The sequence below is a fragment of the Belonocnema kinseyi genome, chromosome 5, assembly GCF_010883055.1.
Source record: "Belonocnema kinseyi isolate 2016_QV_RU_SX_M_011 chromosome 5, B_treatae_v1, whole genome shotgun sequence".
Classification (NCBI taxonomy): Eukaryota; Metazoa; Arthropoda; class Insecta; order Hymenoptera; family Cynipidae; genus Belonocnema; species Belonocnema kinseyi.
The window spans coordinates 87,773,517-87,795,090 of NC_046661.1; the positions used below are offsets into that span (position 1 = coordinate 87,773,517).

Below are 21,574 nucleotides of genomic sequence, written 5' to 3' on the forward strand. Positions count from 1 at the left end.
TGAAGTTATATTTGTAGAATTATATCAATTTTAGCGTTGTTATACGTAAAAAATGGACAAAAAGTTGAATATTTTAGATAATCCCGCAAGTTTCTAGCATTATTCAATGTAGATATTGTTTTAAATAATAATAAATTGCTTGACAAATTACGTTTTTTTAACTTGAATTACGTGACTCTATTTGAAAGGTTGATCAAGAAAATATTCTGTAACAGAAGTAATTTTTATTTAAACCAGGCATATATCTTCCCAGTGGGCACAAAATTTGGCGACGTCTATACGACAATGTTACGACATCGTTACCACAACTTTACGACATCCTATGTCTATGTCGTTAAGGTGTCTTTACGATATCATAAATAAGTCGTATGATTTGACCATGTCCTTACGATATCGCAAAGACACCGAAACGACATGGACATAGGATGTCGTAAAGTTGTCGTGAATATGTCGTAATGATGTCGTAAGGACGTCGCTAAATCGTGTGCTCACTGGGTTTTGTTGATCTAAAAAAATGAATTCTTTGGCTATATTTTCTTGATTGAAATACATATTTCTTACATTCAAGAAAATTATTTCCTTAATTCGTTGAAATGTGATTTTTCGTTCAAAGAAATATATATTTGATTGAAAGAGTTCGATTCTTTGAACTGATTCGGGACGCATTTAAAGCAATAATTTTTCCATGCTTGAATCAAGAATTTAGGTTTATTTAAATCAACGAAATAATAATTTAATTCAAAATAATATTAATTAAATTACAATCTATAATTTTAGTCACAAAGGGTTCATGAATTTATAGCAATGGAGCATTTATTTATATGAACAAGAAATTTTGTTCACGTAAATTTTTATTTCTTCGGTGGAAGAAAATATTTCATTTAATTATTAGAATTAAATTATTCATAACAAATAAATATTTATTCCAAGGAAGTAATCTTTTTTTTTTAATTAAGATTTCTTTCATTCAAAGAAATATTTCGCTTCGATCAACACATCGTATTTATTTGTCACAAATAAATGTTTCTTTGAAAATAAACAAGACTTTCAATTACTTCAGTTAAGATAAATTTACTTGGTACCAATAATTTTTTTTTCAGTGTATGGAAAGATAATGCTACTTAGAATGATAACTAATTGTTTAAACAATTATGTTTATCGAATTAAATATATTACTATTTTACTCTAAATAACAATTAGATAACAAATAAGAAATTTAGAATAAGCCGCAACTATCTAACATTAATATAGAAAAAGATAGTCATAAACAATAATAATTTTTTTAAACAATTATGTTTGTTAAATTGAAATAATTTGTAGCTCGGCGTAAGTAAAAGTGGACTAAAATTGGAATATTCCAGAAAAAACCACATATTTCTAGCATTATTCAAAGAGCATATCTTGATAAATAATCATAAATTGTTTAAACAAACATTTCTGTTAAATTTAATTGATTATTGCTTCTCTCCATCTGTAAAGTTAAAAGTAGGTATCATTTTCATTATTTTTTCATTATTATATCATTCATTATTTTCTGATTATTAAATTTAACATGCTACGCAACACACAATATTTATTTAAAAAACATTCCCTCCGCCTAAAAAAAGTGGGATACGCCCGCAACGCTTGCAAATTCACGATAATTTTAATTAAAATGATATAAAATCATATCATATATCAATCGTACTGGAGTGTAAAAGCCTTATAATTCAAAGGAAAATATTATTAGAGTTAGGGTATATAAACGCAGAAATTCCCTGCTTAAGTACATAGTTGTCAAATTGACGCTACCTTGAGAAAATGAAGTGCGTGTCTAAAAGTCTGCTCTTGGCCTTTGCCGTGTTCCTCAATTTTATTGGTAAGAGAAATATATCGAAAAATTAGCATTATTTTGCCATTAATATACTTTTACTCATTATTGCGCCTTATTACGCACACCACATATAATTGCGGCTTATTACGCACATCGCATAATGTTACGCACGATTCACTGAAACGGCGGAATTGGTCAATACCAGGAAAAGAAGCGTTTGAGATTTCATTATTAATAATTATAATTAAGCAATAATTTTTAATTTTAGCACTAGTTAAAATAAAATATAAATCACAACTAAAATCAAGTAATTTGTCATAACTCATAAATGAAAGTAAACATTCCAAGCGTTTTGTTTTGTATCATAACAATTTTAAATAATATTAACATTGCCCCAATTACAATTTTTATTGTTTAATTGTTCAATTGAACAATTGTTCTTTAATTTTTATAATTAAGTAAGGTTATTTTAAATTTTCAATTGGTCAAAAGCTGTCATTTTAGTTAATTTTCTTTATATTAAACTTTAAATTAATTAAAAGTATTTTGTTGAAAATTCTTTTCTTTATAATTAAATTTTTTAACTGAAAATTAAATTTATTTCATTTTTGGTAGAAAACTGCCCTTTTTTAGTTGAACATTTATTAATTGAGTAAAAATTCTTTTTTTTTTTATTAATTTTTTAAAGTTAAAATTTAACTATTTTATTTTTGATTGCAAATTGTCTTTTTTGGTAGCAAATAAACCTTATTGGTTGAAAATTGAACCACCTGTTTTGAATAATTTTGGAAACAAATTTAACTACTTCGTTAAAAACTTGTGTCTGGTTGAATATCTAACTATTTTCTTATTGTCTTTGAAAACAACAAATTTTTAATTTACTACTTGATTACAAGTTTGATGTTGAAAATTTTTATTTGAAAATTCTTCATTTTTTTTGAACATTTATCATTTTGTTCTACAAATCAAAATTTGGTTCAAAAATGTATTATTTCGTTACAAATTCCAATTATTTAGATAAACTCTTTTTGCTTCAAAATTTTATTGTTTGATAGAATATTAAACTATTTGATTGAAGATTTAACTATTTTGTTGTATTTTGTTTAAAAAAATTAAGCGATTTTATTCAAAACTCATGTCTTGGGTTGAAAACCTAACTATCTTCTTAATGTTTTTGAATCAAAATTTAAAAAATGTATTACTTGATTTTAAGTTAGACTATTGCGTAAAAAATTCATTATTTTAATAGAAAATTTTCTTTTTTTTCTTGTGAAAATTCATCATTTTGAACATTCATCTTTTTGATTTAAATATTAATTATTTGAACGAAAATTCAACTGTTTTGTAGGAAAGGCGTCTTCTGTGCTTGAAAATTTGATAATTTAGAAGAAAATTAAAGTAGAGTAAAACTCTTTTATAGCGCCGATTTTGGGGCTGACCTTGAGTGTGATCAAACTCATTATAGCCCGCTCCGCTTTTGTTTGTTCACACTTGACTGCTCGCCTGAGTGACAACCACAGACCCCGCGGCCCCCGCGCCGTTCCTGTTTTACCTACCTACGGCGCGGCTTCAATTCTCGGAATAGCTATAGAAGGGAGGGTTATTGAAGTGTTTCACTGTATTTGATTGTGGATTTAACTATTTTTATGAAATTTCGTTTTTATAGATCAAAATTAATTTTTGTAACTGAAAATTCAACTGTTTGGTTAAAAAATCATTTTATTGGTTTAATATTTACCTAATTTATGGAAAATTCAGTTCTTTATTTAAAAATCTATTTTTGTATCAAAAAATTTAAATGTTCCATTTTCGGTTTGTAACTGATGCTTTGTTATTGCACATTCATCATTTTAGTCAACAATTATACTATTTTGTTGAAAATTTGTTGTTTAAAAAAAATTATAAATCCACATTTTGAATTATAAAATTTAATAAAAATGAACAGTTTTGTTAAAAGTTTATATTTATTATATAATTATATTTAATTATTCTGTTGGACATGTTTTTCAGTATTCCGGAAATATATAAAATGTTTAAAATTAAAGTTTGGTTAATTTATGGTAAGTTGCCATATTTACCAGTAAAATTACCATACATTACCGAAAACTTGCTTGAATCTTAGGAAATTTATAAACATTTTTTAATTTGATTTTGGGCACTTTATGGTAGGTTTCTACATATTACCTGCAATATTATCACAAATTACTGAAAAATTTTCATAAATTTCTGGAAATTTATAAACATTTTTTAATAGAATTTTTTAACCGAAAATTTACATAAATTTCCGGAAATGTATAAACGTTTTTAAATTGATTTTTGGGTAATTTATGGTAAGTTACTATAGTTACCTGTAAAATTACCATTCGTGATCGAAAATTTCCATAAATCTCAGGAATTTTATAAACATTTTTTTCTTTAATTTCGGGAAATTTATGGTAAGTTACCATAATTTACACGTTATATTATCATAATTTTATTATTATATTATTATTTTTTTTTGGTAATTGATGGTAAGTTACCATATTTACCTATAAAATTGCCATAAATGACAAAAAATTCCATACATTTTCTGAGATTTCTAGAAATTTTTAAATTTAACATTGGGCAATTTATAGTGAGTTACTATAAATTACCTGTAATATTATCACAAATGACTGAAAATTTTGATAGATTTTCGGAAATTTTAAAGGATTTTTAACTGAATTTTGGTCAATTTACGGTCAGTTATTATAAATTTTCTGTAATATTACTATAAATTACCAACAAATTTAATAAATTTTCGGAAATTTATAAAAGCGTTTCAAATTGAATTTTGGGTAATTTATTATAAGTTACCATATATACCTGTAAAATTACCATAACTAACTGGAAATTTTCATAAACTTCCGGAAATTTATAAACACTTAAAATTTAATTTTGGGTATTTCATGGTAAGTTACCTAATATTACCATAAATTACCTAACAAATTAATAAATTTTCGGAAATTTATAAAAATGTTTCAAGTTGATTTTTGGGTAATTTATGGTCATTTACCATAAATTACCCAAAATGACCAAATTTTTCATAAATTTCCGGAAATTTCTAGACATTTTTTATTTGAATTTTGAGCAATTTATGGTAAGTTACCATAAATAAATAAATAAACCTGGGTGGAGAATACACTATTTTTTGTTGAAAAGTCGTTTCTTTTGGCAGTACATTATTTTTTTTGGGGAAATTCATCGTTATGCTTGAAAATTTAATTATTTGGTTAAAAAATCATCTTCAATAGTTCAAAATTAAAATTTGTTGTTGAAAATTTTAATTTTCGGAGTGGAAATTTAAGTGTTTTGTTGAAAATCCGTATTTTTTACTTTAAAATTTAAGAATTTGTTTCGAAATTAACTTTTCTGTTAAAAAATTCAGACTTTTGATTTTTCGGATGAAAAATTATATTCTTATTGGTGGAAAATGTATCGTTTCAGTAGAAAGTTAACTTGGCTTAGGTTGAACTTTTTTAGTAAAAATTAATCTTCTTCTTGAAGATTCATTATGTTAGTTGACAATTATACGACTTTGTAGAAATTTTTTTTTGTTTTGTCAAAAATTTAACTATTTTGTTCAAAAGTCATCTCATTGGTTGAAAATTCTTTTTTTTTCTGTTGAAAAGTCGTCTCTAATGGTAGAACATGAATTTTGGTGAGAAATTCATCATTTTTATTGGAAGTTTAAATACTTGGTTAAAAATTCATCTTTTATATTTGAAAATTAAAATTTGTTGTTGAAAATTCTTATTTTCGGTTTGTAAATTCAAGTGTTTTGTAGATAACTCGTCTTTTTTATTTCAAAATTTTACGATTTGGTTAAAAATTAACTATTCTACTTTGCAAAAATTAATTTTCAAAATATTATTTTTTTAAATAGAAAATTACTTTTTTTGTAGAAAATTCATTTTTTTGGTTTAAAAATTTTAACATTTAGTAGAAAAAATAATTTTCTTAATTTCACTCAACTAATTGGTTGAAAGTTTAACTTTTTTACTGAAAATAATTTTGTTCTTGAAAATTCATCACTTGTTGACAATTATAATATTTGTGGAATTTTTTTCTTTTTGTCAAAAATTTCACTATTTTGGTCAAACGTCATGTCATTGGTAGAAATTTCTTTTCTTTTTTCTGTTGAAAAGTCGTGTCTTTTGTTAGAGCATTAATTCTTGTGCGAAATTCATCATTTTTTCAGAAGTTTAAATACTCGGTTGAAAATTCATCTTTTATAGCTGAAGGTTAAACTTTTTTATTGAAAATTCTTATTCTCGAGTTGTAAATTCAAGTGTCTTGGAGAATATCCGCCTTTTTGAATTTAAAATTTAACAATTTGGTTAAGAATGAACTTTTCTGTTAAAAAATTCAAATTTCTTATGAAAAATTTAATTTAATTGCAAAAATGCATTATTTGTTAAAAATTATACTATTTGAAAATTCAACTGTTTGATAGAAAATTGACTTTTTTGTTGAAAAATCAGATTCCTCTTGATGGAAAGTTTATTGTGTTATTAGAAAATTAAACTTTTTGATTAAAAGTTGAACTACTTTGTTATGAATTAATTTTTTAATATTCTTCCCTTTAGTTGAAAATTTATCTGTTTAATAACAATTTAAACTCTTTTCCTTGAAAACTGATATAAATTCGTAAAAATACGTCTTTTTGGGGGAAAGTTAATTAATTGCTTTGAAATTTAATTATTTAGTTGAAAATTCACCTTTCATAGTTGAAAATTAAACATTTTTCTTGAAAATTCTTATTATCGGTTTATAAATTCAAGTGTTATGTAGAAGAATCAACTCTTTTACTTTAAAATTTAACAATTTGGTTAAAAATTAACTTTTCTGTTAAAAAATTCAGATTTTTTAATGAAATTTTAATTCTTGTTGGAATAATTCATTATTTTTTAAAAATTAGACTATTTATTTGATAATTCAACTATTTGATAGAAAATTAACTTTTTTGTTAAAAAATAATATTCTTCTTGGTGGAAAATGTATTGTTTCAGTAGAAAATTAAACTTTTTCATTCAAAGTTGAACTACTTTGCTAAATATTATTATTAAAATAATTTTTTTTAACAGAAAATTTAACTGTTTTGTAAAAAATTAATTTTCTTTTGGTATGAAAATTTAAACATATAGTAGAAAAATCATTTTCTTGATTTAACACTCATCTGTTTGGTTGAAAGTTGAACTTTTTGATAAAAATTAATTTTGTTGTTGTAAATTCATCATTTGTTGTTATTGGAAATTTAAATACTTAGTTAAAAATTCATCTTTCATAGTTAAAAATTAAACTTTTTTGTTGAAAATTCTTATTTTCGAGTTAGAAATTTAAGTGCCTTGTAGAAAATCCGTCTTTTTAAATTAAAAATTTAACAATTTGGTTAAAAATTAACTTTTTCGTAAAAAAATTCAAATGTCTTATGAAATTTCAACTCATGTTGGAAAATTCATTATTTAAGAAAAATTAGACTATTTGAAAATTCAACTGTTCGGTAGAAGAAAATTAACTTTTTTATGAAAAAATCATATTCCTCACGGTTGAAAATGTATTGTTTTATTAGAAAATTAAACGGCTTGATTAAAAATTGAACTGCTTTGTTATAAATTAATTTTTTAATATTCCTCCCTTTAGTTGAAAATTTAACTGTTTAATTAAAATTTAAACTCTTTTCATTGGAAATTGATATATTTTGTTAAAAATTTGTCTTTTAGGAGAATAGTTAATTAATAGCTTGGAAATTTAAATATGTGGTTAAAAAGTCATCTTTCATAGTTTTAAAATTAAACTGTTTTGTTGAAAATTCTTATTTTCGAGTTGTAAACTCAAGTGGCTTTGAGGAAATCCGTCTTTTTGAATTTAAAATTTAATAATTTAGTTAAAAACGAACTTTTCTGCTAAAAAATTCAAATTTCTTATTAAATTTAAACTCCTGTTGGAAAAATGAATTATTTTTTAAAAATTATACTATTTGCAAATACAACTGTTTGGTAGAAAATTAACTTTTTTGTTAAAAAAATCATATTCCTCTTGGCGGAAAATGTATTTTTTTATAAGAAAATAAACTGTTTGATCAAAAGTTGAGCTACTTTGTTATAAATTTATTTTGTAAGATTCCTCTCTTTAGTTTAAAATTAAACTCTTAAATTGAAATTTGAACTGTTTTGGTTGTAAATGAATATATTTGGTTAAAAATTCTTGTTTTGGGAAAATGAATCCATCTGGTTGAAATTTTATCCCTATTGGTTAAAAATACAATTGATTGATTTTAAAAATCGTCAGCTACAAAAATCGAAAATTTTTGAATTAAAATTTTTTCATTATAGAATTGAATTCACAGCTGCATCGGCGACAAAAACTTCCACCAGTTGATACAGATAGTGAAGTATATAAAGAACAGCACGCTAAATTAGAGCGCCTACCTTCTTTTCCTGAAAGATCTCTTCCACCAATTCATCCGAATGATCCAAATTATGAGCATCAGAATTATGGATCGAATTTCATTATGCATGTTCCAATTAATCAAGCAGTTAATTCAAATCAACCAGCTAATCAAGATAAATCAAAGCAATTTCAAGATCCACGTCCTGAGGAGCTTACATCAATAAGAAGAATTAAAGAACAACCCGATATACAAAAATATTATAAAAGTTCATCTAGTCATCACCTACAGCAAAAAAAAATAATCTAGATGATAAGAGATTTAAAAAAATGAGTCCTATTATCAAAAACAGTATATAAGAATAACTTCTATAAGTAATTATTATAACTATTATAAGAGCGATTATATTGTAACGATTTGTGTGCCTAATTAAATCTATCAAAATGGATTTCTACTGTTTTATTTATTTAAATTAATTATTAATGTAATAAGTTTTAATCAGAAATGAGAGTAAGTGTACCAGTTTTTAGAAATTTAGAAAAAATATTTTTTTAATTCAATTTTTGGTTGAAAATTAATATTTTTTTTAGTTGAAAATTCAACTATTTGGTTAATGGTACAAAATTAATTTTCGTGGTTGAAAATTTATTTTCTTGGGTGAAAGATTCAACATTTTTGTTAAAAATTGATTTATTTGGTTGGAAATTAGTATTGTTAGTTTAAAAATATATTTTAACTGAATATTTAAGTATTTTATGTTTAATTTAAAATTTATATTTTGGAAATTTAACTATTTTGTTGAAAATTCATTTTTTGGAGAAACATTTTGTTTTTGTGGTTGTTAAAAACTAGAATATTTTATTGAAAATTCTTCGTTTGTTGGTTGTAAATAATTTGCATAAATAAACATTACCGCATTCAATTTTTAGTCAATAAATAATCTTTTTTTAGTTGAAAATTCATGTTTTTTGTTGAAAGTAATTTTTTTTGAAAAAATTATTCTTCGTGGTTGAAAACTCATTTTCTTCATTTTTGTTAAAAATTTATTCCTTTGGTTGAAAATTGATTAGAAAGTATAAAGTTAATTTTTTTGCAGAAAATTATTCTTGTGGTTGAAAATTCATCTTCTTGGCAGAAAGAATCAACAGTTTTGTTAAAAATGCATTTCTTTGGTTGAAAATCAATTTATTTTTTTGAATTTTCTTTTGTTTGGTTTAAAAAAGTTTTTTAAACTAAATTTTTAATTATTTCATGTATGGTTTACAATTTACATTATGAAAATTCACCTATTTCATGAAAAAATCATTTTTTCGATAAACATATTTCTGGTGAAAAACTGAAATATTTTATTGAAAATTCTCCGTTTGTTGTTTCGAAATAATTAGCATAAATAAACATTTGCGTATTTAATTTTTGGTTCAAAATAAACCTTTTTTTAGTTGAAAATTCAAGTATTTGGTAAAAATTCATGTATTTTGTAAAAAGATATTTTTTTTGTAGACAATTATTCTTCGTGGCTGAAAATTCATTTACTAGGGTAAAAAATACAACATTTTTGTTAAAAATACATTTCTTTGGTTCAAAATTGATTTATTTTGTTGAAAATTTGTATTTTTTGCTCAAAGACATTTTTTAAACTGAAATTTTAGGTACTTCATGTTTGACTTAAAATTTACATTTTAAAAACTCAACTATTTCGTTGAAAATTCATTTTTTGGATAAACATTTTGTTGTTGTTTAAAACTGAAATATTTCGTTTGAAATTCTTTGTTGAAAATAATTTCCATAAATAAAAATTAACATATTCAATTTGTGGTTGAAAATTAATCTTTTTTTAGTTGAAAATTCATCTATTTAATTTAAAAAAAAGTATTTTTTCCAAAGTTAATTTCCGTGGTTGAAAATTCATTTTCTTGGGTGAAAGATTCAACATTTTTGTTAAAGATGTATTTCTTTGGTTGAAAATTGATTTATTTTGTTGAAAATTTTTATTTTTTAGTTTAAAGTTTTTTTAAATTGAATGATTAAGTATTTCATGTTTGATTTAAAATTTACAATTTGAAAATTCATCTATTTCGTCAAAAATTCATTTTTTGAATAAATATTTTGTTGTTGTTCAAAACTCAAATATTTCGTTTAAAATTCTTCGTTAGAAATAATTTCCATAAATAAAAATTAACATATTCAATTTTACGTTGAAAATTAATCTTTTTTTAGTTGAAAATTCAACTATTTGGTTAAAAAATTATGTATTTTGTCCAAATTTGATTGAAAATTCGTATTTTTTGTTTAAAAACATTTGTTAACTGAATTTTTAACTATTTTATGTTTGATTTAACATTTACATTTTTTAAATTCAACTATTTCATGGAAAATTCAGTTTTTGGATAAACATTTTGTTTTTGTTAAAAACTGAACTATTTTCTTTAAAATTCTTCGTTTGTTGGTTGAAAATAATTTCCTTATTTAAAAATTAACATATTTAATTCTGGGTTGAAAATTAATCTTTTATTAGTTCAAAATTCAACCATTTGGTTGAAAATTTATGTATTTTGTAGAAATTTAATGTTCGTGGATTTATCTTTTTGGTTAACAATTTAGAACAGTGATTTGTACTTTATCTACAGTCTTTAAAAAAGTGTGAAGTTAAAAACATTTATTACTTATTCATGTTTTTATGGAAGATTCATCATTTTAATAAAAAAAATTCATCTTTGGTTGAAAATGTAACTATTTTATTGGAAATCAATTTTTTTATCCACAAGTTTAACTGTTCCAGTACAAAATGTAACTAGTTTGCCTTAAAATACGTTTCTTTATTGTAAGAAATTTGATTTTAAGACAAAAACAAACTATTGTATTTTGGGTTGAAAATTTATTTTATCCCTCTTTTTTCATTTGTTATATTTTTCTTCAATGAGTCGAAAATTAGGGTAGTTTGGAAGTATTTTTTCAACTGCATATTGTAACAGAAGGAATAGGGGGAGACAAGAGAAATGATACGTTCCTGACAAGGGGAGGTGCGCTGATCCTTTGCGCATATGATCAAGGACCGTCGAACAAGCCAGTCAGTCATATCTCGTCGATCGATTCGTGTATAACTTTTTTTCTTACCACGTTTCGTTTTGTTTGTTATTCAAATTTTGATAACCACTTATTGTATTCCAAATCTTGAAAACTTCGCTAATATAGTCCACGGTTTATTTCCAGTGCTTAAAATAAATTTCGAAGTCGATTCTTCTAACTCGGAAGTATTATTTAATTTTCCTCTCAAACTGCGAAAATAGAACTTACTATAATATCCTTTCCATGCTTTTTTAGCAAACCAGGTTTTTTCATAAGAAAATAGATTTCTCTTCGATCTTAAATTAAAAATGTATCTTTTTTTAATGAAATGTCAACTATTTCGCCGAAAATTTACATTTTTTAGTTAAAAATTTAACTATTTGCTAGAAAAATTTATTTACTTTTTGGAAAATTCGTCTTTTTATAGAAAATTAAGCTTTATCGTTGAAAATTCCTCTTTTTATGAAATTTTAACTGACCCCGTTAAAGATTCATCATTTTGGTTTAAACTTTATCAGTTTGTTTGAAAATAAATTTTTTAACAGAAAATTCTGTTTCATTTTTAGTTCAAAATTCATCTTTCCTAGTACAAAATTCAACAATTTGAATCTTCTTGTCTGAAAATTCTCCTTTTATTTAAAAAGTTTAAGTTTTCCATTTAAATATTTTTCATTTTAGTTGAAAATTCATCTTTTATGTTAGAAACAAAGTACTGGGTTAAAAGTTAAACTCTTTTGTTAAAAATTATTTTAACTTTTTATTTTACCTTTTTAATTATTCAGAATTATTTTTTAGTTGAAAATTCGTATTTTTTGGTACAAATCAATTTTCTTGGTTAAAAATTAATCCTTTTGGCCCAAAATTAAACTATTTTATTCAAATAGTCACAATCTTAGTGGAAAAATAATCATTCTGGTTTCAAATTCAACAATACTTGTCAAAAGTTTACAATTTAAGTCAAAATTTGATCAATTTGTTTGAAATTTTAACTTTTTTTAAAAGTTAGTTTGCTAGAAAATCTATTTTTTAAACATAAAATTTAAATATTTAAGCTTTGGTTGACCATTTACCTTTTTTTAGTGAAAAAATTTTTTTTTACTTTGATAATTCAACTATTTCATTTGAAGATTCATCATTTTGATTGGAAAGTAATTAGGTTAAAAAATTATTTTATTAAATAAAAATGTACCTATTCCATTCTCTGTTGAAAATTTAACTATTTCGTTAAAAAATTCATGTTTTTTTTTTAAATTATATGTTTCGGTAAATTAATCTTGTTTGAAAATTCATCTTTGTGGTTAAAAATTTAAATATTTCATTCAAGTATTTATCTTTTTAGTTGAAAATTTATCATTTTGTCTTAAAATTCAACTATTCTAACTTTTCTAACTGAAAGTTTAACTCTTCCATTTTCGTTGAAAATTAATATTTTTTAGTGAAAAATTCAAATTTGTTTCAAAATTCAATGATTTAAAAATGTTTTGCTCTATTTTGTTAAAGGATGTCTATCGAGTTTCGATTTAAAATTGATCTTTTTTTATAGTTGAAAATTTAACTATTTAATTGAAAAATATTTTATTTTGTCGAAATTTAATTTTTTGTAGAAAATAATACTTTCTATTTAAGAATTCACGGTTTTCATTAGAAGTTGAACTTTTTCTGTAAAAATTCGATATTTTGGTAAAAAAATTATTTTTTCAGTGAAAGATTCATAATTTTCGTTAGAAATTAATTTCCTTGACTGAAAATTTATTTATTTTGTTGAAAATTCGTCTTTTTGATAGAAAAATAATGTTATTGGTTGGAAATTCATCTTAAAGATTAAAAATTCAACTATTTGGTTCAAAATTAATGTTTTGGAGGGAAAGATTCATAACTTTCGTTGAAATTGAATCTTTTTGGTTCAAAATTTATATATTTTGTTAAAGATTCGACTTTAATGTTAGAAGTCTAACAATTTGGTTAAAAATTCAGTTTTTGGGGTAAAGATTTATACATTTTTATTGTCAATGTTTTTTTTCGTTAAATTAATTAAACTATTCTGTTAAAAATTAATTTTTTCAATTGAAAATTTAACTCTTCCATTTTTAGATCAAAATTTATCTTTTTTAGCTGGATGTTTATGTATTTTGTGAAAACTAATATTTTTTGGTAAAAAAATCTTCTTTTTGGTTACAATATTTGGTAGGAAACTCGATTTTTGTTTAATTGAAAATTGTTTTTTTTCGACATTTGGTTGAAAAGTAATCTTTTTTAGACAAAAGGTGAACTATTTAGTTAAAAATTGAACTATTTCGTGAAAAATTCAGTTTTTGGATAAACATTTTGTTGTTGTTAAAAACAAAATTATTTTGTTGAAAATTCTTTATTTGCTGTAAATAATAATTTCTATAAATAAAAATTTACATATTCAATTTTTGGTTGAAATCAAATTTTTTAATGGAAAATTCAAATACTTGGTTAAAAATTCGTCTTTTTTTGTAGAAAGCTAATCTTCTTAGTCTATTCGATTTTTCTAAGTTATCTTTTTCAGATAAAAATTTAACTATTTGATTGAAAATTAATGTATTGTGTCGAATGTTAATTTTATTGTAAAAAGATTAATCTTCGTCGTTAAAAATTCATCTTTTTGGCTGAAAATTCATTTTTTTGTTTAGAAGTTAAACTTTTTAGTTAAAAATTCAATATTTTTGTTAAAAAATCATTTCTCTTGGTGAAAAGTTCATCATTATCGTTAAAAATTTATTTCCTAGACTGAAAATTTATTTCTTTTGTTGAAAATTCGGCTTTTTGATAGAAAAATAATCTTCTTGGTTGGAGATTCATCTTTATGGTTAAAAATGCAACTATTTGGTTAAAAATTCATTTTTGGGGGGAAATTTTCCTTTCAAAATTAACATATTTCTTTAAGAAATTCATTTTTTTGTTGTTAAAAATTGAATTTTTTTGTTGGAAAATTATTCTTGTTTAAAAATCATCTTTGTGGTTGATAATTTAAGTATTCCAGTGAAATATTCATAATTTAGGTTGGAAATTTATATCTTTGGCTAAAAATTCAACTATTCTACACGCGGAAAAAAGAAATGTAATATTTACTTATCAAGAAATGTAGAGGGTTTCTTGTAACAGTAACAGTATAAAATAAACTGCTCTTAATCACTTAAATTAAATCACTTAACATTCCGTAAATGTCACAATGAAATTAAAGTTAATTTAATGGTTATCCTTTCGTAAAATCAACATCTATACCCTCGTATTACATACTGTAAAAATTTTAAAATCCATTGAACCGATACTAAAATAGTGGTGCAGCGGACATTATCGAAGGATCGGTACATGCTACCGATCTGCTTGGTTTGCTTAGCTCGCTCCGCTTCACTCAAAAAATATACCTTTCTGACGATTGCGTACCAAATTTTTATTTTATTATAGTCTTTGTAACTTACAAATACCGATTAATAATAATTATAATTATAATAATTATAATAGTTACTTATAATAGTTACTCTTATAATAGCCCTAATTTTTTTTAATCTCTCATCTTCTAGATAGAAAAATAAAAAATTTCATTTTTCATTGTCTCCCTAGTGACAATCCTCTTATTTTTTTTGCTGTAGGTGATGACTAGATGCAGTTCTATAATATTCTTGTAAATCCGGTTGTTCGCTAATTCTTCTTATTGATGTAAGTCTTCTAGGAAAAATCTCTTTAAATGCTTTTTCTGGATTTGGATTGACTGGTTTATTAGTTGGAACATGCATAATAAAACTTGGTCCATAATGCTTATGCACATAATTTGGATCATTCGGATCAATTGGTGGAAGAACTCGATCATTTAAAAGAGGCAGATCCTTTAATTTATCGTGTTGGTTTTTATATTCTCTACTCTCTGTATCAACTTTTGGAAGTTCTAATGGTCGCAAATGCATGTATGAACTCTCTATAACAAAAAATTTTTTAAATAAAAAAATAATCGATTTTTGAAGTTGACGATTTTTCAAATCAATCAGTTGTAGTTTTAACCAACAAGGATGACACTTTAACCAGATGGCTTAATTTTCCCATAAAAAGAAGAATTTTCAATCAAATATATCAATTTACAACCAAAAGAGTTTAAATTTTTATTAAACAGTTAAATTTTCAACTGAAGAGAGGAATATTAAAAAATTGATTTATAACAAAGTAGTTCAACTTTCCTACTAAAACGATACATTTTACACTAAGAGAAATATTTTTTTTTAATCAATTTTCTACCAAATAGTTGATTTCTAAAGTTTTATAATTTTTACAAAATAATGAGGTTTTCCAACAAGAGTTGAAATTTCATAAACAATTTGAATTTTTTAAAAGAGAAGTTTATTTTCAAACAAATTGTTCAATTTTAAAGTCAAAAAGGCAATTTTTCTACAAAACACTTGAAACGATATATTTTCCACCCATAATAATATGATTTTTCAACAAAAAAGTCCAGTTTCTAACAAATAGTGCAATTTTCAAATAAATAGTTTAATTTTTGAAGAATAATGGACTTTTCCAAGAAGAGTTGAAACTTCATAAAAAATTTGAATATTTTAACGGAAAAGTTAATTTTTAACCAAATAATTGAATTTCTAATCAAAGCGATTTATTTCCCACAAAAATTAATTTTTTACCCAAATAATCGACTTTCCGTCTAAGAAAAAATTAATGGTCAACCAATGAAATAACTTTTCAACAAAATAATTTAATTTTTGACAACAAAAAATAAATTTTCCAGAAAGTAGTGTAATTGTCAACAAATGATGAATCTTCAAAAACAAATCTACAAAACAGTTAAGTCTTCTATTAAAAAAATAATAATGTAAAAAAGAATTTTTAATAAAATAGTTTAACTTTTAATCAAATAGTTTAAATTTCTACTAAAACGATATATTTTCCACCCATAATAATAAGATTTTTCAACAAAAATGTCCAGTTTCTACCAAATAGTTGAATTTTCAAATAAATAGTCTAATTTCTGAAGAATAATAGACTTTTCCAAGAAGAGTTGAAACTTCATAAAAAATTTGAATATTTATGAAACTGAAGTTCGCAACGTTCACAACGAAAAAAATTTTTTTATAAAAAGCTCGAGACCTAAAATTTTATACTTTTAAATGGTTCCATTTAATGACCAAAAAAAACCCAAAACAGTTTCATCCCCCTTAGGACTTTAGGATTACCCCCAAAATCATCCCCTAAGCACTAAAAAATCATAAAAATTCCTCTAACTTCCGGACCTAAAATTTAATTATTTTAAAGAGTTCCATTTAACGTTTATTGGAGTCAAAAACAGTTTCATCCCTCTAGCACTCTAAGATCACCCCCAAAATCATCCCCTAAGTACTAAAAAAATTATTAAAAATCCCCTAATTTGTAGACCTAACATTTTATTCTTTTAAATGGTTCCATTTGATGTCCAAAAAAGCCCAAAACAGTTTTATCCCCAAGGACTCTAGGATCACCCCCAAAATCACCCCGTAAAGACTAAAAAAATCATTAATATTCCTCTAACTTCCGGACCTAAAATTGTATTGTTTTAAATAGTTCCATTTAATGTTTATTGGAATCAAAAAAAATTTCATCTCCCTAGCACTTTAAGATCGTATATTTTTTATAAACCAAATGATATACAATAAAAAGCAAGATTTCAAATTGCCAAAAAATAAAATCCCGAATTCAAAAAGATACGGAAATAAAATTTAACGAACTATAAAATTTCCGAATTATACAGATACCATATTATTCAATGTCGACAAATATTTCAATTCCCGCAAATTATAATTGCCGACCATAATTAGTTAATTGTTAGATACATATAGATTAAATTACAAATCAAACAATCAATTTAATTATTCAATAAACAACAAATGATAAATTTCCAATTATTTTCGGCAATTTTAAGTTTCGGCAAATTTAAATTTTTAAATAGGGGGATGAAACTGTTTTGGGCTTTTTTTGGTAATTAAATGGAACCATTTGAAAGAATAAAATTTTAGGTCTCAAAATTAGGGAATTTTTAATGATTTTTTAGTGCTTTGGAGGTGATTTTGAGGGAGATGAAACTGTTTTGGGCGTTTTTGGACATTAAATAGAACCATCTGAAACAACAAAATTTTATGTCCGGAAGGTAGAGGAATTTTAATGATTTTTTTAGTACTTAGGGGATATTTTGGTGGTGATCCCAAAGTGCTAGGGGATGAAGCTGTTTTTGACTCCAATAAACATTAAATGGAACTATTTAAAACAATAAAATTTTAGGTCCGGAAGTTAGAGGAATTTTAATGATTTTTTTAGTGCTGATGGGGTGATTTTAGGGTTGATCCTAGAGTCCTAAGGGGATGAAACTGTTTTGGGTTTTTTCGGACAATAAATGGAACCATTTGAAAGGATAAAATTTTAGGTCTAAAAATTAGGGGATTTTAAATTATTTTTTTAGTGCTTGGGGGGTGATTTTGGGGGTGATCCTAGAGTGCTAGGGGGATGAAACTGTTGTGGGCTTTTTTTGGACATTAAATGGAAACATCTAAAACAATAAAATTTTAGGTCCGGAAGTTAGAGGAATTTTAATGATTTTTTTAGTGCTAAGGGGATGATTTTAAGGGTGATCCTAAAGTGCTTAGGGGATGAAACTGTTTTGGGCTTTTTTGGTAATTAAATGGAACCATTTGAAACAATAAAATTTTAGGTCCGGAAGTTAGAGGAATTTTAATGATTTTTTAGTGCTAAGGGGATGATTTTCGGGGTGATCCTAAAGTGCTTAGGGGATTAAACTGTTTTGGGCTTTTTTGGTAATTAAATGGAACCATTTGAAACAATAAAATTTTAGGTCTCAAAATTAGGGGATATTTAATGTTTTTTTTAGTGCTTAGGTGGTGATTTTGGGGGTGATCCTAGAGTGCTCAGGGGATGAAATTGTTTTGGGCTTTTTTGGTCATTAAATGGAACCATTTGAAAGAATAAAATTTTAGGTCTCAAAATTAGGGGACTTTCCATGATTTTTTTTAGTGCTTAGGGGGTGATTTTAGAGTGCTAGGGGGATGAAACTCTTTTAAGTTTTTTTGGACATTAAATGGAACCATCTAAAACAATAAAATCTTAGGTCTCAAAATCAGGGGATTTTTAATTATTTTTTTAGTGCTTTGGAGGTGATTTTGGGAGTGATCGTAGAGTGATAGGGGGATGAAACTGTTTTGGGCGTTTTTGGACATTAAATGGAACCATCTGAAACAACAAAATTTTAGGTCCGGAATGTAGAGGAATTTTAATGATTTTTTTAGTACTTAGGGAATATTTCGGTGGTGATCTTAAAGTGCTAGGGATGAAGCTGTGTTTGACTCCAATAAACATTGAATGGAACTATTTAAAACAATAGAATTTTAGGTCCGGAAGTTAGAGGAATTTTAATGATTTTTCTAGTGCTGACGGAGTGATTTTAGGGCTGATCCTAGAGTCCTAAGGGGATGAAACTGTTTTGGGCTTTTTCGGACATTAAATGGAATCATTTGAAAGGATAAAATTTTAGGTCTAAAATTTAGGGGATTTTTAATTATTTTTTTAGTGCTTGGGGGGTGATTTTGGGAGTGATCCTAGAGTGCTAGGGGGATGAAACTGTTGTGGGCTTTTTTGGACATTAAATGGTAACATCTAAAACAATAAAATTTTAGGTCTGGAAGTTAGAGGAATTTTAATGATTTTTTTAGTGCTAAGGGGATGATTTTGGGGGTGATCCTAGAGTGCTAGGGGGATGAAACTGTTGTGGGCTTTTTTTGGTCATTAAATGGAACCATTTAAAAGAATAAAATTTTAGGTCTCAAAATTAGGGGACTTTTAATGATTTTTTTAGTGCTTAGGGGGTGATGTTGGGGGTGATTTTAGAGTGCTAGGGGGATGAAACTCTTTTGCGTTTTTTTGGACATTAAATGGAACCATCTAAAGCAATACAATTTTAGGTCTCAAAATTAGGGGATTTTTAATCATTTTTGTAGTGCTTAGGGGATAATTTTGGGGGTGATCTTAAAGTGTTAGGGGGATGAAACTGTTTTCGACTTCAATAAATATTAAATGGAACCATTTGAAACAATAAAATTTTAGGTCTGAAATTTAGGGAAATTTTTATGATTTTTTTAGTGCTTAGGGGGTGATTTCGGGGGTGATCATAGAGTCCTAAGGAGATGAAACTGTTTTGGGCTTTTTCGGACATTAAATGGAACCATCTAAAAGAATAAAATTTTTGGTCTCAAAATTAGAGGACTTTTAATGATTTTTTTAATGTTCCGGGGATGATTTTGGGGGTGATCCTAGAGTGCTAGGGGGGTGAAACTGTTTTGGGCTTTTTTGGTCATTAAATGGAACCATTTGAAAAAATAAAATTTTAGGTCTCGAGCTTTTTATAAAAAAAATTTTTTCGTTGTCGTAAACGTTGCGAACTTCAGTTTCATGAATATTTTTACGGAAAAGTTAATTTTTTTTTAAATTATTAAATTTTAAAATATAAAATACGGATTTTCTACAAAACACTTGAAATTTCCAACCCGAAAATAAGAATTTTTAACAAAAAAGTTTGATTTGATTTTTAACCAAATCATTAAATTTCTAATCAAAACGATTTATTTCCCACCAAAATTAATTTTTTACCCCAAAAATCGACTTTTCGATTAAGAAAAAATTAAATTTAACCAATGAGATAACTTTTCAACAAAATAATTAAATTTGTGACAACAAAAAATAAATTTTCCAGAGAGTAGTGTAATTGTCAACAAATGATGAATATTCAAAAACAAAAATTAATTTTTACTAAAAAAAATTCAACTTTTAACCAAGTAAAGTTAATTTTTTTCAACAAAACAATTCAAATTTCATGAAAAAATATAAATTTGTAAAAGTAAAGTTAATTGGCAACCTCATTGTTAAATCTTCAAGTAAAAAAGACGGATTTTCTACAAAACTCTTGAATTTCCTACAAAGGAATATGAATTTTTAATTAAAAATGTTTGATTTTTTACCATAAAAGATTAATTTTTATCAAGTGGATTTATTAATTAATGTTTAAAATATTAATTTTTAGCAAAGCTGTTTTCTCTTAATAAATTTTAATGTTCGAAAAATTTATTTTTAGCAAACAGCAAACTAAATTTCCACTAAATAATTGAATTTTTAACTAAAAAATATCAGTTTCAAACGGAAAATAGAACAGTTGAATTTTAAGGTAAAAATATTAATTTTCAAACAAAAGGCAGGAATTTTTAAGATAATAGGTCAATCTTAAGCCAATCAAATAATTTTTTAACAAAGCAGTTCAACTTTTACCCAAGTAGTTAAATTTTCAGTTACTAAAGTTAATTTTTAACTAAAAAAAGAGCTTCCAACAAATTAGTTTAATCTTCAATCAAATAGTTTAATTTTCTATCAACTTTTTTAATTTTTCAGCAAAAAAGATTAACTTTTCTAAAAACAGTTAAATTGTTATCCAAATAATTAAAATTTGAAACATAATGATAAATTTTCAAACAAAATTATGAGTTTTCAAACAAAATGATAAATATTCAAACAAAATGATGAATTTTTAAATGAAATGATGAATTTTTAACAAACAAACAAAATGAATTTTTTATACAATAGTCTAAATTTAAATCAAGTGGTAGATTTTTTTTAATTTGATTCAAAAACAATAACAAAATAGATTTTCAACCAAATGCATGAGTTTTAAACAAAATAGTTTAATTTTTTAAAAATTATTTCAAACAATTAGTTAAATTTTCAATGGGGAGATTGATCTTCTAACAAAAAATAAAATTTTCAATCAAAAATAAAATTGTAAAATTTTTACTTTAAAAAGTTAATTAAAAAAAATTCTGCTCAATAGTTGCATTTTTAACTAAGAAAGGTCCGTTTCCAACAAAAAATGGAATGATTAAATTTCACTTACAAAAATTAATTTAAAAAATAAAGAATTTTCAACATTTAAAGAAAATCAATTAAAGTAACTGCTTTTAGCAAATTAAAAATCTTCAAGAAATATTTCAAGAAGATTTAACAAGAAAAAAACAACACTTTTTCCCACTATGCAACAAAATAAAACACTTTGAAAGTCTACTTTAATTTATGACTATTTACTTCAATTTAGTTGGGGTTTAAAATTTACTTTAGCTGGTATTGTAATTAAAACTTAATGTTTAATTATAATTATTAATAATAAAATTTCAACAGTTTCTTCTCCTTATTTTGGCCTATTCCACTGTTTTAGTGAACAATGTGTAACAAGACGT

At 24.6% G+C, this 21,574-nt stretch overlaps 1 protein-coding gene across 1 annotated transcript; it reads left to right on the top strand.

Annotated features, from left to right (window-relative positions):
- Positions 1-1,759: 1,759 nt before the first annotated feature.
- On the top strand, positions 1,760-8,594 carry LOC117173309. The gene is made up of 2 exons (XM_033361801.1): positions 1,760-1,858; positions 8,167-8,594. Exons 1-2 carry the CDS (start codon positions 1,801-1,803, stop codon positions 8,529-8,531), a joined length of 423 nt encoding a protein of 140 aa, XP_033217692.1. The 5' UTR covers positions 1,760-1,800; the 3' UTR covers positions 8,532-8,594.
- Positions 8,595-21,574: the final 12,980 nt, after the last annotated feature.